A 19,400-nucleotide genomic window follows, 5' to 3' on the forward strand; every position below is an offset into this window, starting at 1 on the left:
CTATGCGTAGACCGAGCGCTATGCGTAGACCGAGCGCTATGCGCAGACCGAGCTCTATGCGTAGACCGAGCGCTATGAGTAGACCGAGTGCTATGCGTAGACCGAGCGCTATGCGTAGACCGAGCGCTATGCGCAGACCGAGCGCTATGCGCAGACCGAGCGCTATGCGTAGACCGAGCGCTATGCGCAGACCATGCGCTATGAGTAGACCGAGCGCTATGCGCAGAACGAGCGCTATGCGCAGACCGAGCGCCAAGCGCAGACCGAGCGCTATGCGTAGACCGAGCGCTATGCGCAGACCGAGCGCTATGCGTAGACCGAGCGCTATGCGCAGACCGAACGCTATGCGTAGACCGAGCGCTATGCGTAGACCGAGCGCTATGCGTAGACCGAGCGCTATGCGCAGACCGAGCGCTATGCGCAGACCGAGCGCTATGCGTAGACCGAGCGCTATGCGCAGACCGAGCGCTATGCGTAGACCGAGCGCTATGCGCAGACCGAGCGCTATGCGTAGACCGAGCGCTATGAGTAGACCGAGCGCTATGCGCAGACCGAGCGCTATGCGTAGACCGAGCGCTATGCGTAGACCGAGCGCTATGCGCAGACCGAGCGCTATGCGTAGACCGAGCGCTATGCGCAGACCGAGCGCTATGCGTAGACCGAGCGCTATGCGCAGACCGAGCTCTATGCGTAGACCGAGCGCTATGCGTAGACCGAGCGCTATGCGCAGACCGAGCTCTATGCGCAGACCGAGCGCTATGCGTAGACCGAGCGCTATGAGTAGACCGAGCGCTATGTGTAGACCGAGCGCTATGCGTAGACCGAGCGCTATGCGTTATGCACTCCTGTCCCAGACCTGGGACCATGTAATATGACATCCTGGCATGCAGTAACTCTCAGCTGTTCCGGGACAGATAACTGTGCCAGAAATAACCGTCTGTGGGTGGAGGGGCTGGATATATGTCCGGGCAGTCAGGACTGGCAGCGCTCCTCCTCCAGCCACTGTCCTCTTCATCCGTCCTGGTCAACATCTTCCGCTCTCTGGTCAGTGTCCTTTCCTCCTGGCCTGGATTTGTCATTTCTGGTCAGCACCTTCCTTGCTTGGTCATTATTTTCTTTCCTGGTCAGTGTCTGTCTCTTCTCTGGACAGTCTCTTCTGGTCAGTGTCTCTCCTCTGGACAGTCTGTCTCTTCTGGTCAGTGTTTATCTCTTCTCTGGACAATCTCTTCTGGTCAGTGTCTCTCCTCTGGACAGTCTGTCTCTTGTCATTGTCTCTCCTCTGGACTGTCTCTTCTGGTCAGTGTCTCTCCTCTGGACAGTCTGTCTCTTGTCATTGTCTCTCCTCTGGACAGTCTGTCTCTTCTGGTCAGTGTCTCTCCTCTGGACTGTCTCTTCTGGTCAGTGTCTCTCCTCTGGACAGTCTGTCTCTTCTGGTCAGTGTCTCTCCTCTGGATTGTCTCTTCTGGTCAGTGTCTCTCCTCTGGACAGTCTGTCTCTTGTCATCGTCTCTCTTCTGGTCAGTGTCTATCTCTTCTGGTCAGTGTCTATCTCTTCTGGTCAGTGTCTATCTCTCCTCTGTAGTGGTCTGTGTCTGACACAGTGACTGTCTCTTGGTGTCTCCTCCATTGCCTGGTGGTCTCCAGCTCTCCTCCTTTGCCTGTTCTCTATACGTTACTGACGGCAGGTTCTTCTCTGTATTACCTCCTCCACCGCGCAGGTCTCCTGTGACGTCGAGGTCTGTCTGCAGGTAAGTGGCTCCACACTCACCTCTGTGACCTTCACCCTCACACTGTTATACACTTTACTCCGACCAATCAGTAGAAGGTGACGGCTGCCCAGCTCTTCATTCCTATAATTAATGTTACATCTTAAAGGGAGGCTCCGCCTGTAAGAGACGTCTGTGAGCAGGGCTGCCTTAGGTGTTCAGGCGCCCTGTGCGAGCTAATCTTCTGTCCCCCCGTTCACCTGAACCTACACAAAGAGGAAAACAATCTTTGTAACAAACAATGTTTGAATTACAGATAATTTAAGTGCAAACAAGTACAATCATACCCAGTGCCACCCATAGCCAGTCCCCTGCCCCCTTAATCATACCCAGTGCCACCCATAGCCAGTCCCCTGCCCCCTTAATCATACCCAGTGTCACCCATAGCCAGTCCCCTGCCCCCTTAATCATACCCAGTGCCACCCATAGCCAGTCCCCTGCCCCCCTTAATCATACCCAGTGTCACCCATAGCCAGTCCCCTGCCCCCCTTAATCATACCCAGTGTCACCCATAGCCAGTCCCCTGCCCCCCTTAATCATACCCAGTGTCACCCATAGCCAGTCCCCTGCCCCCCTTAATCATACCCAGTGTCACCCATAGCCAGTCCCCTGCCCCCCTTAATCATACCCAGTGTCACCCATAGCCAGTCCCCTGCCCCCCTTAATCATACCCAGTGTCACCCATAGCCAGTCCCCTGCCCCCCTTAATCATACCCAGTGTCACCCATAGCCAGTCCCCTGCCCCCTTAATCATACCCAGTGTCACCCATAGCCAGTCCCCTGCCCCCCTTAATCATACCCAGTGTCACCCATAGCCAGTCTCCTGCCCCCCTTAATCATACCCAGTGCCACCCATAGCCAGTCCCCTGCCCCCCTTAATCATACCCAGTGCCACCCATAGCCAGTCCCCTGCCCCTTAATCATACCCATTGTCACCCATAGCCAGTCCCCTGCCCCCTTAATCATACCCAGTGCCACCCATAGCCAGTCCCCTGCCCCCTTAATCATACCCAGTGTCACCCATAGCCAGTCCCCTGCCCCCCTTAATCATACCCAGTGTCACCCATAGCCAGTCCCCTGCCCCCCTTAATCATACCCAGTGTCACCCATAGCCAGTCCCCTGCCCCCCTTAATCATACCCAGTGTCACCCATAGCCAGTCCCCTGCCCCCCTTAATCATACCCTGTCACCTTTACCCAGTCCCCTGCCCCCTCAATTAGACTCTGCCCCCCTTAAATTCAGGGTGACAGACACTGGGTATGATTAAGGGGGGCAGGAGACTGGCTATACTAGTACCACACGGATAGTTCCGCTTTTATAATGATTGGCACACAGTAACTGTGCCCAGCAAATATTGTCCCTGACACCTATAGTGCCGTAAACGTAGTGTCCTCCAAAAATAATTGTGCTAAATTCATACTGTGCCAGGGTGCCTCCCAATGTAACAGTCCTCCCGAAAGTCCCACCATTAGTAATTATTCTCTGCCAGAGTGCACTATGTGGTAACAGTGCACCTAATAGTACTAATGTCCTTCATTTTGCTACCCCCATAGTGCCTCCAGTAGTAATAATCCCCCTTATAATGTGTGCCAGTACAAAAAATACCCCCTTATAATGTGTGCCAGTACAAAAAATACCCCCTTATAATGTGTGCCAGTACACAAAATACCCCCTTATAATGTGTGCCAGTACAAAAAATACCCCCTTATAATGTGTGCCAGTACAAAAAATACCCCCTTATAATGTGTGCCAGTACAAAAAATGCTCCTTTTTACAGCCGCGATATTGATGGCCCCGGCCTCTGATAGGCTATTAGAGGAAAGGATGGGCCAGGGAGACATCACCCGGTGCCCGCCGCAGCATTCAACTGTATTGAGGTCCTGAGTACAACGATGCAGTTGAATACGCAGAGATGAGTGTTTATTGCCCATGTCTCTTCCGCTGACCCCTCTGACCCCTACCTGGTGCTGCCTGAGGCGATCACCTCACCTCGCCTCATTGGCGGTGCCCCCTGAATATCCCTCTAGAAGCATCTCTGGTGCCCCTATGATAGTACAACGTGCCCGGTGCTCCAGCCCTTCAGTGTTGTCATAGGGACTCTGTGAGAAACTGTAGATGTCTGTGGATTCAGCAAGTGACACGGATTTGGCACCGTGCGGTGATTTCCATGTGACACTTGGCGGTCGTGCCTCAGGATTTACTTTGTGCTGCTCGTTTCTGGTTTACAGCCCCGCGTCCTCTCCTGAAGACTCGTGCGGGGTTTTCTGATTGACTGTAATATGGGACACAGTGCGGTTGTGTCACATTCACTGCACGGATTGTTTTGCCAAAATCAAGATTCGCAGCTGTTCTCTGGATGCAGCCTGCGGTGTAAAGAATGGGGGTTTTCTGTGGATGCACACAGATAATATTTAGTGCAGTTCTCCGTTAATATTCCCACTATTACTCTTGTGTAACATGACCTCCCCGGCCTTTCCTAATAATCTATTTAAAGAGACGGCGTCCCTCCCTGAATTCCTGCCGGTCCGGGCGGCTCTGTGCTGGCGGCTGTCCATCACTCACTGCTGCTTCTGCTCCTCTCTGTCCTCCAGAATGGCGAACCCCCAGCTGGTGCAAGGCATGCAGAACGACCTCACCTGCCAGCTATGTCTCGAGCTCTTCCAATCGCCCATCACACCCGAGTGTGGACACACGTTCTGCCAGAAATGCTTGATTGGGGCCCCCAAGGGCCAGGATCAAAATGGCTCCACTCTCTGCCCTACTTGCCAGGCCCCATCTCGTCCTGAGAGCCTTCACATCAATCGTCAGCTGGAACATCTGGTCCAAAGCTTCAAGCAGGTTCCTCAGGGTCACTGCCTGGAACATCTGGACCCGCTGAGCGTCTTCTGTGAGCAGGACAAGGAGCTGATCTGCGGGGTGTGCGCCTCCCTGGGCAAACACAAGGGGCACAACATCATCACAGCCCCCAACGCCTACACCAAGATGAAGGTGAGGACCCGAGAGAAGCTGTGACTGAAACGTGGCAGCTCCGCAAGCATCGTGGTCAGAAATATATTACATGAGACATCGGTACATACTTACCGGCAGAATAATGAGTGCAGCTCTGGAGTATGATACAGGATGTAACTCAGGATCAGTACAGGATAAGTAATGTATGTGCACAGTGACTGCACCAGCAGAATAGTGAGTGCAGCTCTGGAGTATAATACAGGATGTAACTCAGGATCAGTACAGGATAAGTAATGTATGTACACAGTGACTGCACCAGCAGAATAGTGAGTGCAGCTCTGGAGTATAATACAGGATGTAACTCAGGATCAGTACAGGATAAGTAATGTATGTACACAGTGACTGCACCAGCAGAATAGTGAGTGCAGCTCTGGAGTATAATACAGGATGTAACTCAGGATCAGTACAGGATAAGTAATGTATGTACACAGTGACTGCACCAGCAGAATAGTGAGTGCAGCTCTGGAGTATAAATAATACAGGATGTAACTCAGGGTCAGTACAGGATGAGTAATGTATGTACACAGTGACTGCACCAGCAGAATAGTGAGTGCAGCTCTGGAGTATAATACAGGATGTAACTCAGGATCAGTACAGGATAAGTAATGTATGTACACAGTGACTGCACCAGCAGAATAGTGAGTGCAGCTCTGGAGTATAATACAGGATGTTACTCAGGATCAGTACAGGATAAGCAATGTATGTACACAGTGACTGCACCAGCAGAATAGTGAGTGCAGCTCTGCAGTATAATACAGGATGTAACTCAGGATCAGTACAGGATAAGTAATGTATGTACACAGTGACTGCACCAGCAGAATAGTGAGTGCAGCTCTGGAGTATAATACAGGATGTAACTCAGGATCAGTACAGGATAAGTAATGTATGTACACAGTGACTGCACCAGCAGAATAGTGAGTGCAGCTCTGGAGTATAATACAGGATGTAACTCAGGATCAGTACAGGATAAGTAATGTATGTACACAGTGACTGCACCAGCAGAATAGTGAGTGCTGCTCTGGAGTATAATACAGGATGTAACTCAGGATCAGTACAGGATAAGTAATGTATGTACACAGTGACTGCACCAGCAGAATAGTGAGTGCAGCTCTGGAGTATAATACAGGATGTAACTCAGGATCAGTACAGGATAAGTAATGTATGTACACAGTGACTGCACCAGCAGAATAGTGAGTGCAGCTCTGGAGTATAAATAATACAGGATGTAACTCAGGGTCAGTACAGGATGAGTAATGTATGTACACAGTGACTGCACCAGCAGAATAGTGAGTGCAGCTCTGGAGTATAATACAGGATGTAACTCAGGATCAGTACAGGATAAGTAATGTATGTACACAGTGACTGCACCAGCAGAATAGTGAGTGCAGCTCTGGAGTATAATACAGGATGTTACTCAGGATCAGTACAGGATAAGCAATGTATGTACACAGTGACTGCACCAGCAGAATAGTGAGTGCAGCTCTGCAGTATAATACAGGATGTAACTCAGGATCAGTACAGGATAAGTAATGTATGTACACAGTGACTGCACCAGCAGAATAGTGAGTGCAGCTCTGGAGTATAATACAGGATGTAACTCAGGATCAGTACAGGATAAGTAATGTATGTACACAGTGACTGCACCAGCAGAATAGTGAGTGCAGCTCTGGAGTATAATACAGGATGTAACTCAGGATCAGTACAGGATAAGTAATGTATGTACACAGTGACTGCACCAGCAGAATAGTGAGTGCTGCTCTGGAGTATAATACAGGATGTAACTCAGGATCAGTACAGGATAAGTAATGTATGTACACAGTGACTGCACCAGCAGAATAGTGAGTGCAGCTCTGGAGTATAATACAAGATGTAACTCAGGATCAGTACAGGATAAGTAATGTATGTACACAGTGACTGCACCAGCAGAATAGTGAGTGCAGCTCTGGAGTATAATACAGGATGTAACTCAGGATCAGTACAGGATAAGTAATGTATGTACACAGTGACTGCACCAACAGAATAGTGAGTGCAGCTCTGGAGTATAATACAGGATGTAACTCAGGATCAGTACAGGATAAGTAATGTATGTACACAGTGACTGCACCAACAGAATAGTGAGTGCAGCTCTGGAGTATAATACAGGATGTAACTCAGGATCAGTACAGGATAAGTAATGTATGTACACAGTGACTGCACCAGCAGAATAGTGAGTGCAGCTCTGGAGTATAATACAGGATGTAACTCAGGATCAGTACAGGATAAGTAATGTATGTACACAGTGACTGCACCAACAGAATAGTGAGTGCAGCTCTGGAGTATAATACAGGATGTAACTCAGGATCAGTACAGGATAAGTAATGTATGTACACAGTGACTGCACCAACAGAATAGTGAGTGCAGCTCTGGAGTATAATACAGGATGTAACTCAGGATCAGTACAGGATAAGTAATGTATGTACACAGTGACTGCACCAGCAGAATAGTGAGTGCAGCTCTGGAGTATAATACAGGATGTAACTCAGGATCAGTACAGGATAAGTAATGTATGTACACAGTGACTGCACCAGCAGAATAGTGAGTGCAGCTCTGGAGTATAATACAGGATGTAACTCAGGATCAGTACAGGATAAGTAATGTATGTACACAGTGACTGCACCAGCAGAATAGTGAGTGCAGCTCTGGAGTATAAATAATACAGGATGTAACTCAGGGTCAGTACAGGATGAGTAATGTATGTACACAGTGACTGCACCAGCAGAATAGTGAGTGCAGCTCTGGAGTATAATACAGGATGTAACTCAGGATCAGTACAGGATAAGTAATGTATGTACACAGTGACTGCACCAGCAGAATAGTGAGTGCAGCTCTGGAGTATAATACAGGATGTTACTCAGGATCAGTACAGGATAAGCAATGTATGTACACAGTGACTGCACCAGCAGAATAGTGAGTGCAGCTCTGCAGTATAATACAGGATGTAACTCAGGATCAGTACAGGATAAGTAATGTATGTACACAGTGACTGCACCAGCAGAATAGTGAGTGCAGCTCTGGAGTATAATACAGGATGTAACTCAGGATCAGTACAGGATAAGTAATGTATGTACACAGTGACTGCACCAGCAGAATAGTGAGTGCAGCTCTGGAGTATAATACAGGATGTAACTCAGGATCAGTACAGGATAAGTAATGTATGTACACAGTGACTGCACCAGCAGAATAGTGAGTGCTGCTCTGGAGTATAATACAGGATGTAACTCAGGATCAGTACAGGATAAGTAATGTATGTACACAGTGACTGCACCAGCAGAATAGTGAGTGCAGCTCTGGAGTATAATACAAGATGTAACTCAGGATCAGTACAGGATAAGTAATGTATGTACACAGTGACTGCACCAGCAGAATAGTGAGTGCAGCTCTGGAGTATAATACAGGATGTAACTCAGGATCAGTACAGGATAAGTAATGTATGTACACAGTGACTGCACCAACAGAATAGTGAGTGCAGCTCTGGAGTATAATACAGGATGTAACTCAGGATCAGTACAGGATAAGTAATGTATGTACACAGTGACTGCACCAACAGAATAGTGAGTGCAGCTCTGGAGTATAATACAGGATGTAACTCAGGATCAGTACAGGATAAGTAATGTATGTACACAGTGACTGCACCAGCAGAATAGTGAGTGCAGCTCTGGAGTATAATACAGGATGTAACTCAGGATCAGTACAGGATAAGTAATGTATGTACACAGTGACTGCACCAACAGAATAGTGAGTGCAGCTCTGGAGTATAATACAGGATGTAACTCAGGATCAGTACAGGATAAGTAATGTATGTACACAGTGACTGCACCAACAGAATAGTGAGTGCAGCTCTGGAGTATAATACAGGATGTAACTCAGGATCAGTACAGGATAAGTAATGTATGTACACAGTGACTGCACCAGCAGAATAGTGAGTGCAGCTCTGGAGTATAATACAGGATGTAACTCAGGATCAGTACAGGATAAGTAATGTATGTACACAGTGACTGCACCAGCAGAATAGTGAGTGCAGCTCTGGAGGATAATACAGGATGTAACTCAGGATCAGTACAGGAGACGTAATGTATGTACACAGTGACTGCACCAGCAGAATAGTAAGTGCAGCTCTGGAGTATAATACAGGATGTAACTCAGGATCAGTACAGGATAAGTAATGTATGTACACAGTGACTGCACCAGCAGAATAGTGAGTGCGGCTCTGGAGGATAATACAGGATATAAACCCAGGATCAGTACAGGATAAGTAATGTATGTACACAGTGACTGCACCAGCAGAATAGTGAGTGCAGCTCTGGAGTATAATCCAGGATGTAACTCAGGATCAGTACAGGATAAGTAATGTATGTATACAGTGACTGCACCAGCAGAATGGTGAGTGTAGCTCTGGAGTATAATACAGGAGGTAACTCAGGATCAGTACAGGATAAGTAATGTATGTACACAGTGACTGCACCAGCAGAATAGTGAGTGCAGCTCTGGAGTATAATACAGGATGTAACTCAGGATCAGTGCAGGATAAGTAATGTATGTACACAGTGACTGCACCAGCAGAATAGTGAGTGCAGCTCTGGAGTATAATACAGGATGTAACTCAGGATCAGTACAGGATAAGTAATGTATGTACACAGTGACTGCACCAGCAGAATAGTGAGTGCAGCTCTGGAGTATAATACAGGATGTAACTCAGAATCAGTACAGGATAAGTAATGTATGTACACAGTGACTGCACCAGCAGAATAGTGAGTGCAGCTCTGGAGTATAATACAGTATGTAACTCAGGATCAGTACAGGATAAGTAATATATGTACACAGTGACTGCACCAGCAGAATAGTGAGTGCAGCTCTGGAGTATAATACAGGATGTAACTCAGGATCAGTACAGGATAAGTAATGTATGTACACAGTGACTCCACCAGCAGAATAGAGAGTGCAGCTCTGGAGTATAATACAGGATGTAACTCAGGATCAGTACAGGATAAGTAATGTATATACACAGTGACTGCACCAGCAGAATAGTGAGTGCAGCTCTGGAGTATAATACAGGATGTAACTCAGGATCAGTACAAGATAAGTAATGTATGTACACAGTGACTGCACCAGCAGAATAGTGAGTGCAGCTCTGGAGTATAATACAGGATGTAACTCAGGATCAGTACAGGATAAGTAATGTATGTACAAAGTGACTGCACCAGCAGAATAGTGAGTGCAGCTCTGGAGTATAATACAGGATAAGTAATGTATGTACACAGTGACTGCACCAGCAGAATAGTGAGTGCAGCTCTGGAGTATAATACAGGATAAGTAATGTATGTACACAGTGACTGCAGGTCATGTCTTTTCGGTGTTAAGAAGCTGCGGCAATGAGGTTATCACAGATGACACGTCTGTCTGGTTCACTGTGATGGTAATGTGCAGACATTGACATCTTCCTTTCTCGCTCAGAGGCAGCTTCCCCAGCAGCAGGTCCTCCTGCAGGAAGCACGACTACGGAAGGAGAAGACAGTGGCTCTACTGGACAGACAGGTGTCTGAAGTGAAGGTCAGTGCTGCGGTAGCCATCTCTGCATCCTCTTCCTCCTGTCGGTCTCTCCTCTCAGACATTGTTTCATCCTCAGCTCCGTGTACAATCTCATCTTCATATATCTACAGCACCCTGGATATAGCATGATCTGCACACCCGGCCGTTGTACAGCTGCCCCTGCTCCCCCCGGGGCCCCACTTTGTGTGTCTGTGGCTAATATTTAGATCATCTTGCAGGATACTGTGTCCCGCTTTAAGTCAAGTGTGAAGGATCAGCTCAACGTCATGCGCTCCTACCTGAACATCATGGAGACCTCACTGTTTCGAGAAGCAGACAAAGCTGAGCAAAGCGCCTCTGGGGCCCTTTTGGGTGAAAGGAAAAGTATGGCCCATTACGTGGAGCAGCTCAGCCAGATGGAGGGAGTCCTGAAAGAGCTGGAAGGACAGGAGCAGACGGAGTTTCTGAGGGTAAATGGGACAGTGATGGGTGCGGGTGAAGTGATGGTGCGGGTGAAGTGATGGGTGCAGGTGAAGTGATAGGTGCGGGTGAAGTGATGGTGATGGGTGAAGTGATGGGTGCGGGTGAAGTGATGGAGATGGGTGAAGTGATGGGTGCCGGTGAAGTGATGGGTGCCGGTGAAGTGATGGTGATGGGTGAAGTGATGGGTGCGGGTGAAGTGATGGGTGCGGGTGAAGTGATGGGTGCCGGTGAAGTGATGGTGATGGGTGAAGTAATGGGTGCGGGTGAAGTGATTTGTTTTCTGGTGGAACCAGAGGTTAGGTTTAGTAGTAGGGTTAGTTAGACGTAGTAGGGTTAGTTAGTAGTAGTAGGGTTAGTTAGTAGTAGTAGGGTTAGTTAGTGGTTGTACGGTTTGTTAGTAGTAGTAGGGTTAGTTAGTAGTAGTAGGGTTAGTTAGTAGTAGGAGGGTGAGTAGAAGTAGTAGTAGTAGTAGGGTTAGTTAGAGGTAGTAGGGTTAGTTAGTGGTTGTAGGGTTAGTTAGTAGTAGTAGGGTTAGTTAGTGGTTGTACAGTTAGTTAGTAGTAGTAGGGTTAGTTAGTAGTAGGGTTAGTTAGAGGTAGTAGGGTTAGTTAGTGGTTGTAGGGGTAGTTAGTAGTAGTAGGGTTAGTTAGTAGTAGTAGGGTTAGTTAGTGGTTGTACGGTTAGTTAGTAGTAGTAGGGTTAGTTAGTAGTAGTAGGGTTAGTTAGAGGTAGTAGGGTTAGGTAGTAGTAGTAGGGTTAGTTAGAGGTAGTAGGGTTAGTTAGTGGTTGTAGGGTTAGTTAGTAGTAGTAGGGTTAGTTAGTGGTTGTACGGTTAGTTAGTATTAGTAGGGTTAGTTAGTGGTTGTAGGGTTAGTTAGTGTTTGTAGGGGTAGTAGTAGGGTTAGTTAGTGGTTGTACGGTTAGTTAGTAGTAGTAGGGTTAGTTAGAGGTAGTAGGGTTAGTTAGAGGTAGTAGGGTTAGTTAGTGGTTGTAGGGTTAGTTAGTAGTAGTAGGGTTAGTTAGTGGTTGTAGGGTTAGTTAGTAGTAGTAGGGTTAGTTAGAGGTAGTAGGGTTAGTTAGTAGTAGTAGGGTTAATTAGAGGTAGTAGGGTTAGTTAGAGGTAGTAGGGTTAGTTAGTGGTTGTAGGGTTAGTTAGTAGTAGTAGGGTTAGTTAGAGGTAGTAGGGTTAGTTAGTGGTTGTAGGGTTAGTTAGTAGTAGTAGTAGGGTTAGTTAGAGGTAGTAGGGTTAGTTAGTAGTAGTAGTTGTAGGGTTAGTAGTAGTAGTAGGGTTAGTTAGAGGTAGTAGGGTTAGTTAGTGGTTGTAGGGTTAGTTAGTAGTAGTAGTAGGGTTAGTTAGAGGTAGTAGGGTTAGTTAGTGATTGTAGAGTTAGTTAGTAGTAGTAGGGTTAGTTAGAGGTAGTAGGGTTAGTTAGTAGTAGTAGGGTTAATTAGAGGTAGTAGGGTTAGTTAGAGGTAGTAGGGTTAGTTAGAGGTAGTAGGGTTAGTTAGTGGTTGTAGGGTTAGTTAGTAGTAGTAGGGTTAGTTAGAGGTAGTAGGGTTAGTTAGAGGTAGTAGAGTTAGTTAGTAGTAGTAGTAGTAGGGTTAGTTAGAGGTAGTAGGGTTAGTTAGTGGTTGTAGGGTTAGTTAGTGGTGTAGTATTGATTACTCCTAGTGATGGGGTTAGCGTTACGGCCAGGCATGGGATTCAACCAGTTCCCTCCAGTTCTCCAGATCCGATTGTTAAAATTACAACTATATCAGAGAACCGTGTTACCGGCTGAACCCCGATCCGGAGCTCTGGTGGTGGCGGCGGGGCAGCTGGAGATGTTCGCTTCTAATGCTTTGCGCGCCGCTGCTAGTTTAGCTCCTTAGTTGGGTGGTATGTGTGTGTATATGGTGTATGTAAACGTGTGTGTATATGGTGTATGTAAACGTGTGTGTATATGGTGTATGTAAACGTGGGCGTATATGGTGTATGTAAACGTGGGCGTATATGGTGTATGTAAACGTGTGTGTATATGGTGTATGTAAACGTGTGTGTATATGGTGTATGTAAACGTGTGCGTATATGGTGTATGTAAACGTGTGCATATATGGTGTATGTAAACGTGTGCGTATATGGTGTATGTAAACGTGTGCGTATATGGTGTATGTAAACGTGTGCGTATATGGTGTATGTAAACGTGTGCGTATATGGTGTATGTAAAGGTGTGAGTATATGGTGTATGTAAACGTGTGTGTATATGGTGTATGTAAACATGTGCGTATATGGTGTATGTAAACGTGCGCGTATATGGTGTATGTAAACGTGTGCGTATATGGTGTATGTAAACGTGTGCGTATATGGTGTATGTAAACGTGTGCGTATATGGTGTATGTAAACGTGTGCGTATATGGTGTATGTAAACGTGTGCGTATATGGTGTATGTAAACGTGTGCGTATATGGTGTATGTAAACGTGTGCGTATATGGTGTATGTAAACGTGTGCGTATATGGTGTATGTAAACGTGTGCGTATATGGTGTATGTAAACGTGTGCGTATATGGTGTATGTAAACGTGTGCGTATATGGTGTATGTAAACGTGTGCGTATATGGTGTATGTAAACGTGTGCGTATATGGTGTATGTAAACGTGTGCGTATATGGTGTATGTAAACGTGTGCGTATATGGTGTATGTAAACGTGGGTGTATATGGTGTATGTAAACGTGGGTGTATATGGTGTATGTAAACGTGTGCGTATATGGTGTATGTAAACGTGTGCGTATATGGTGTATGTAAACGTGTGCGTATATGGTGTATGTAAACGTGTGCGTATATGGTGTATGTAAACGTGTGCGTATATGGTGTATGTAAACGTGTGCGTATATGGTGTATGTAAACGTGTGCGTATATGGTGTATGTAAACGTGTGCGTATATGGTGTATGTAAACGTGTGCGTATATGGTGTATGTAAACGTGTGCGTATATGGTGTATGTAAACGTGGGTGTATATGGTGTATGTAAACGTGGGTGTATATGGTGTATGTAAACGTGTGCGTATATGGTGTATGTAAACGTGTGCGTATATGGTGTATGTAAACGTGTGCGTATATGGTGTATGTAAACGTGTGCGTATATGGTGTATGTAAACGTGTGCGTATATGGTGTATGTAAACGTGTGCGTATATGGTGTATGTAAACGTGTGCGTATATGGTGTATGTAAACGTGTGCGTATATGGTGTATGTAAACGTGGGTGTATATGGTGTATGTAAACGTGTGCGTATATGGTGTATGTAAACGTGTGCGTATATGGTGTATGTAAACGTGTGCGTATATGGTGTATGTAAACGTGGGTGTATATGGTGTATGTAAACGTGGGTGTATATGGTGTATGTAAACGTGTGCGTATATGGTGAATGTAAACGTGTGCGTATATGGTGTATGTAAACGTGGGTGTATATGGTGTATGTAAACGTGGGTGTATATGGTGTATGTAAACGTGTGCGTATATGGTGTATGTAAACGTGTGCGTATATGGTGTATGTAAACGTGTGCGTATATGGTGTATGTAAACGTGGGTGTATATGGTGTATGTAAACGTGGGCGTATATGGTGTATGTAAACGTGTGCGTATATGGTGTATGTAAACGTGTGCGTATATGGTGTATGTAAACGTGGGTGTATATGGTGTATGTAAACGTGGGTGTATATGGTGTATGTAAACGTGTGCGTATATGGTGAATGTAAACGTGTGCGTATATGGTGTATGTAAACGTGGGTGTATATGGTGTATGTAAACGTGGGTGTATATGGTGTATGTAAACGTGTGCGTATATGGTGTATGTAAACGTGTGCGTATATGGTGTATGTAAACGTGGGTGTATATGGTGTATGTAAACGTGGGTGTATATGGTGTATGTAAACGTGTGCGTATATGGTGTATGTAAACGTGTGCGTATATGGTGTATGTAAACGTGTGCGTATATGGTGTATGTAAACGTGTGCGTATATGGTGTATGTAAACGTGTGCGTATATGGTGAATGTAAACGTGTGCGTATATGGTGAATGTAAACGTGTGCGTATATGGTGTATGTAAACGTGTGCGTATATGGTGTATGTAAACGTGTGCGTATATGGTGTATGTAAACGTGGGTGTATATGGTGTATGTAAACGTGTGTCGTGACGCCGCGTGTCCGCCGTTGAGTAGGGAACCTGTGGTTAATAATTTGATTCCCACCCTTGGTTTGTGATGACAGAGTTCAGATCATGAGATTGAGGAATTTTATAAGAAATTGATATTATTTTCCATGAACGAGCAGTGACAGCTTATAATCGTCTCGTCTCGTCTAATGCTGTTTTCTTCTCCGTTTTTGCAGAAGTTCTGTGTGGTGAACGGCAGGTAAGGAGGTCTCCACCCCGCTCCTGCACTACACGCTACACGCGGTGCCGTGCATTGTCTGATATGTTCCATGCTTCTCCCGTGAACAGGCTTGGTAAAATCTTGTCCGAGTCTCCTCTTCCCGGACGCCTGGACATCCAGCTGCCCATCATCTCGGATGAGTTCAAGTTCCAGGTGTGGAAGAAGATGTTCCGGGCGCTGATGCCAGGTGAGAACTGAGGAGGGGCTTGGAATAGAGAATAATGGCGGCCATCAGACGCTGAGCTAAGGCCGCGTTCACACCACCGTTTATTTCTCTGTTCTTCTGATCCGTCAGAAGCGCAGAACAATAAGGAATAAACAGGTCCAGTATTTTACGCATCCGTTCTGCTCAGTTCTGCACATTTGGCTTCTGTTTTAGCCATTTCCATCTGAGATCCGTTATTTTGGAGCTGCTTGCAGGACTTTTTTTTTCCGTCTAAAATAACGGATCTCAGATGGATGGATGGTGCATAACTAAGCATAACGGATGTGCTTTTTTCTTTATTTTTCACTCTTCATGTGGATCAGAAGAACTAGGCTCAGAGGTGGCCTATTAGGGGATAGTCACATGTGGCAGATTCTTTACAGGAAGACTTCTCTAAGACTAGAAATGATTCGCCCTCGTGTAAATCGGGTTGTTTTGGCGGAAAGTGCAAGGATTTCTGCAATCCGCATTCAGATGAACGTAATACATGGCAAATAGAAATATGGCAGATGCATTACCAGCAGTGACCACCAGGTGGAAGCACAGACCCACCCATAACTACTACTCTCCACCTCCAATCCCTAAATCACTCATCATCCTGACATCAGGATTTGTTCATTAATCTGTCATTTCTTTCTTTCCAGCTCTGGAGAACCTGACGTTTGACCCGGACACGGCCCAGCAGAACCTGGTGGTCTCTGCAGATGGTAAATCCGTGGAATGTTCCGACCACAAGCAGCCGGTGTCTGACGATCCCGGACGCTTCGACAAAGGCAACTGCTTAGTCACCAAAGAAAGCTTCACGGAAGGAGAACATTACTGGGAGGTGCTGGTGGAGGACAAGCCGAGGTGGGCGTTGGGTGTCATCTCTGAAACCGCCAACCGTAAGGGCAAGCTTCACGCCAGTCCCTCCAATGGCTTTTGGCTCTTGGGTTGCAAGGAAGGAAAGGTCTACGAGGCCCATGCGGAGGCGAAGGAGCCGCGCCTGCTCCGTGTGGATGGACGTCCAGAGAAGATTGGCATCTACCTGAGCTTCTCCGATGGGGTTGTGTCCTTCTTTGATTCTGGAGATGAGGACAATCTGAAGCTCCTGTACACCTTCCACGAGCGCTTCTCCGGGAGACTCCATCCCTTCTTTGACGTCTGCTGGCACGACAAGGGAAAGAACAGCCTACCCCTGAAGATCTACGTGCCCCCCGGAGGCCAGTGATCTCCAGCAGGCCACAGAGAGACCACAGGTGGACATCTCCGTAGTGTGAGAACCCCCATACCGGTTAACCCCAGATCTGCTGGATCTTCTCTACACCCCACCTGAGGGACCACCATATACTGGGGGGGGGGGGGGTGACTTCTGCACCAATAAAAAGCTTCGCTCCACGGCTGCTGAGTGACTTGTGTACTAGTAGTTTTTATAGAACTTGGACAGCCCCTTTAAGGGGTTATCCCACAAAAATGATGATGTAAGCACAGCATCTATATATATAAAGAAGGACGTATATATGTGTGTATGTTCCGCGATATCTCAAAAACGCAACCATCCATTTCAGCGACACTTGGTCCTGCGGAGGTCTCAGCTCTCTAGCACGCACCGTTCCTGAGATATTCCCAAAAAATGACCTGCATTAGCCAACACAAGCTAAGGGTCGGGCACTGTGGAGGTCAGTGTTAAAGGGTCGGGCACTGTGGAGGTCAGTGTTAGAGGTGCGGGCACTGTGGAGGTCAGTGTTAAAGGGGCGGGAACTGTGGAGGTCAGTGTTAGAGGTGCGGGCACTGTGGAGGTCAGTGTTAAAGGGTCGGGCACTGTGGAGGTCAGTGTTAGAGGTGCGGGCACTGTGGAGGTCAGTGTTAAAGGGGCGGGCACTGTGGAGGTCAGTGTTAGAGGTGCGGGCACTGTGGAGGTCAGTGTTAAAGGGTCGGGCACTGTGGAGGTCAGTGTTAGAGGGGCGGGTACTGTGGAGGTCAGTGTTTAAGGGTCGGGCACTGTGGAGGTCAGTGTTAGAGGGGCGGGCACTGTGGAGGTCAGTGTTAGAGGGGCGGGCACTGTGGAGGTCAGTGTTAAAGGGTCGGGCACTGTGGAGGTCAGTGTTAGAGGGGCGGGCACTGTCGAGGTCAGTGTTTAAGGGGCGGGCACTTTGGAGGTCAGTGTTAGAGGGTCGGGCACTTTGGAGGTCAGTGTTAGAGGGGCGGGCACTGTGGAGGTCAGTGTTAGAGGGGCGGGCACTGTGGAGGTCAGTGTTAGAGGGGCGGGCACTGTGGAGGTCAGTGTTAGAGGGTTGGGCACTTTGGAGGTCAGTGTTAGAGGGGCGGGCACTCTGGAGGTCAGTGTTAAAGGGTCGGGCACTGTGGAGGTCAGTGTTAGAGGGGCGGGCACTGTGGAGGTCAGTGTTAGAGGGGCGGGCACTGTGGAGGTCAGTGTTAAAGGGGCGGGCACTTTGGAGGTCAGTGTTAAAGGGGCGGGCACTGTGGAGGTCAGTGTTAGAGGGGCGGGCACTGTGGAGGTCAGTGTTAGAGGGGCGGGCACTGTGGAGGTCAGTGTTAGAGGGGCGGGCACTGTGGAGGTCAGTGTTAGAGGGGCGGGCACTGTGGAGGTCAGTGTTAGAGGGGCGGGCACTGTGGAGGTCACTGTTAGAGGGGCGGGCACTCTGGAGGTCAGTGTTAAAGGGTCGGGCACTGTGGAGGTCAGTGTTAGAGGGTCGGGCACTTTGGAGGTCAGTGTTAGAGGGTCGGGCACTCTGGAGGTCAGTGTTAAAGGGTCGGGCACTGTGGAGGTCAGTGTTAGAGGGGCGGGCACTGTGGAGGTCAGTGTTAGAGGGGTGGGCACTGTGGAGGTCAGTGTTAAAGGGGCGGGCACTTTGGAGGTCAGTGTTAAAGGGGCGGGCACTTTGGAGGTCAGTGTTAAAGGGTCGGGCACTGTGGAGGTCAGTGTTAGAGGGGCGGGCACTGTGGAGGTCAGTGTTAGAGGGGTGGGCACTGTGGAGGTCAGTGTTAAAGGGGCAGGCACTTTGGAGGTCAGTGTTAGAGGGGCGGGCACTGTGGAGGTCAGTGTTAAAAGGGGCGGGCACTGTGGAGGTCAGTGTTAGAGGGGCGGGCACTGTGGAGGTCAGTGTTAGAGGGGCGGGCACTGTGGAGGTCAGTGTTAGAGGGGCGGGCACTGTGGAGGTCAGTGTTAGAGGGGCGGACACTGTGGAGGTCAGTGTTAAAGGGGCAGGCGCTGTGGAGGTCAGTGTTAGAGGGGCGGGCACTGTGGAGGTCAGTGTTAAAGGGTCGGGCACTGTGGAGGTCAGTGTTAAAGGGTCGGGCACTGTGGAGGTCAGTGTTAGAGGGGTGGGCACTGTGGAGGTCAGTGTTAGAGGGGTGGGCACTGTGGAGGTCAGTGTTAGAGGGGCGGGCATTGTGAAGGTCAGTATTAAAGGGGCGGGCACTGTGGAGGTCAGTGTTAAAGGGGCGGGCGCTGTGGATTTTCCTGTTAAGGGGATCGGCCGCTGTGAAGGTCAAAGTTAAGGGTCGTCCTAGGATTGTTTGAGCCAGGACCCCACAGCGATGTGTGCAGCTGCTGTTGCGTGTCCGGTGACTTGCCCGTGGTCTGTGGCGACAAAGCTGCGGACGTCTTTCTGTGACGGTGGTATGGCGGTGCTGGGAGGTCGTATGTCACTGACCAGAGATGCACGACACGTTACCTCGTAGCCCTGGCCCGATGTGTCTCCCGATCCGGCGTCCTCTGGCGTGTAAGCAGCAGATCCGCCATGTATGGCCCGCGCTCAGCTTCTCAGCCCATGCCGTACATCCCCTGCATGCTCCAGCCGTATATGTACAGCATTATGCGTGAAGGGGTTAAAGGGGTTTTCCAGCCTTTGATATTGATTCCCGATTCAGCTGATCGCTGGGGGTTCTGGATATCGGACCCGACCTGTCGGGAGGATCATTGCGGGCAGTCTTTATTTTGGAGAGTATCTATATATTATAGTGG

The 19,400-nt window shown here is 48.2% G+C and overlaps 1 protein-coding gene across 1 annotated transcript; it reads left to right on the forward strand.

The window, feature by feature from the left end:
• Window positions 1-1,001: 1,001 nt before the first annotated feature.
• On the forward strand, window positions 1,002-16,744 carry TRIM72 (tripartite motif containing 72). The gene is made up of 8 exons (XM_040441174.1): window positions 1,002-1,123; window positions 1,718-1,747; window positions 4,357-4,753; window positions 10,265-10,360; window positions 10,579-10,809; window positions 15,185-15,207; window positions 15,297-15,415; window positions 16,078-16,744. The coding sequence occupies exons 3-8, from the start codon at window positions 4,358-4,360 to the stop codon at window positions 16,641-16,643; spliced, it is 1,431 nt and encodes a 476-aa protein (XP_040297108.1). The 5' UTR covers window positions 1,002-1,123; window positions 1,718-1,747; window position 4,357; the 3' UTR covers window positions 16,644-16,744.
• Window positions 16,745-19,400: the final 2,656 nt, after the last annotated feature.

The sequence above is a fragment of the Bufo bufo genome, chromosome 7 (assembly GCF_905171765.1).
Source record: "Bufo bufo chromosome 7, aBufBuf1.1, whole genome shotgun sequence".
In the NCBI taxonomy this organism is placed as follows: domain Eukaryota; kingdom Metazoa; phylum Chordata; class Amphibia; order Anura; family Bufonidae; genus Bufo; species Bufo bufo.

Coding starts and splice junctions, on each gene's coding strand:
- TRIM72 (XM_040441174.1), top strand. CDS start 4,358: ATGGCGAACCCCCAGCTGGTGCAAGGCATGCAGAACGACCTCACCTGC. Junction 10,361..10,578: donor GACAGGTGTCTGAAGTGAAG/GTCAGTGCTGCG, acceptor ATCATCTTGCAG/GATACTGTGTCCCGCTTTAA. Junction 15,416..16,077: donor GTTCCGGGCGCTGATGCCAG/GTGAGAACTGAG, acceptor CTTTCTTTCCAG/CTCTGGAGAACCTGACGTTT.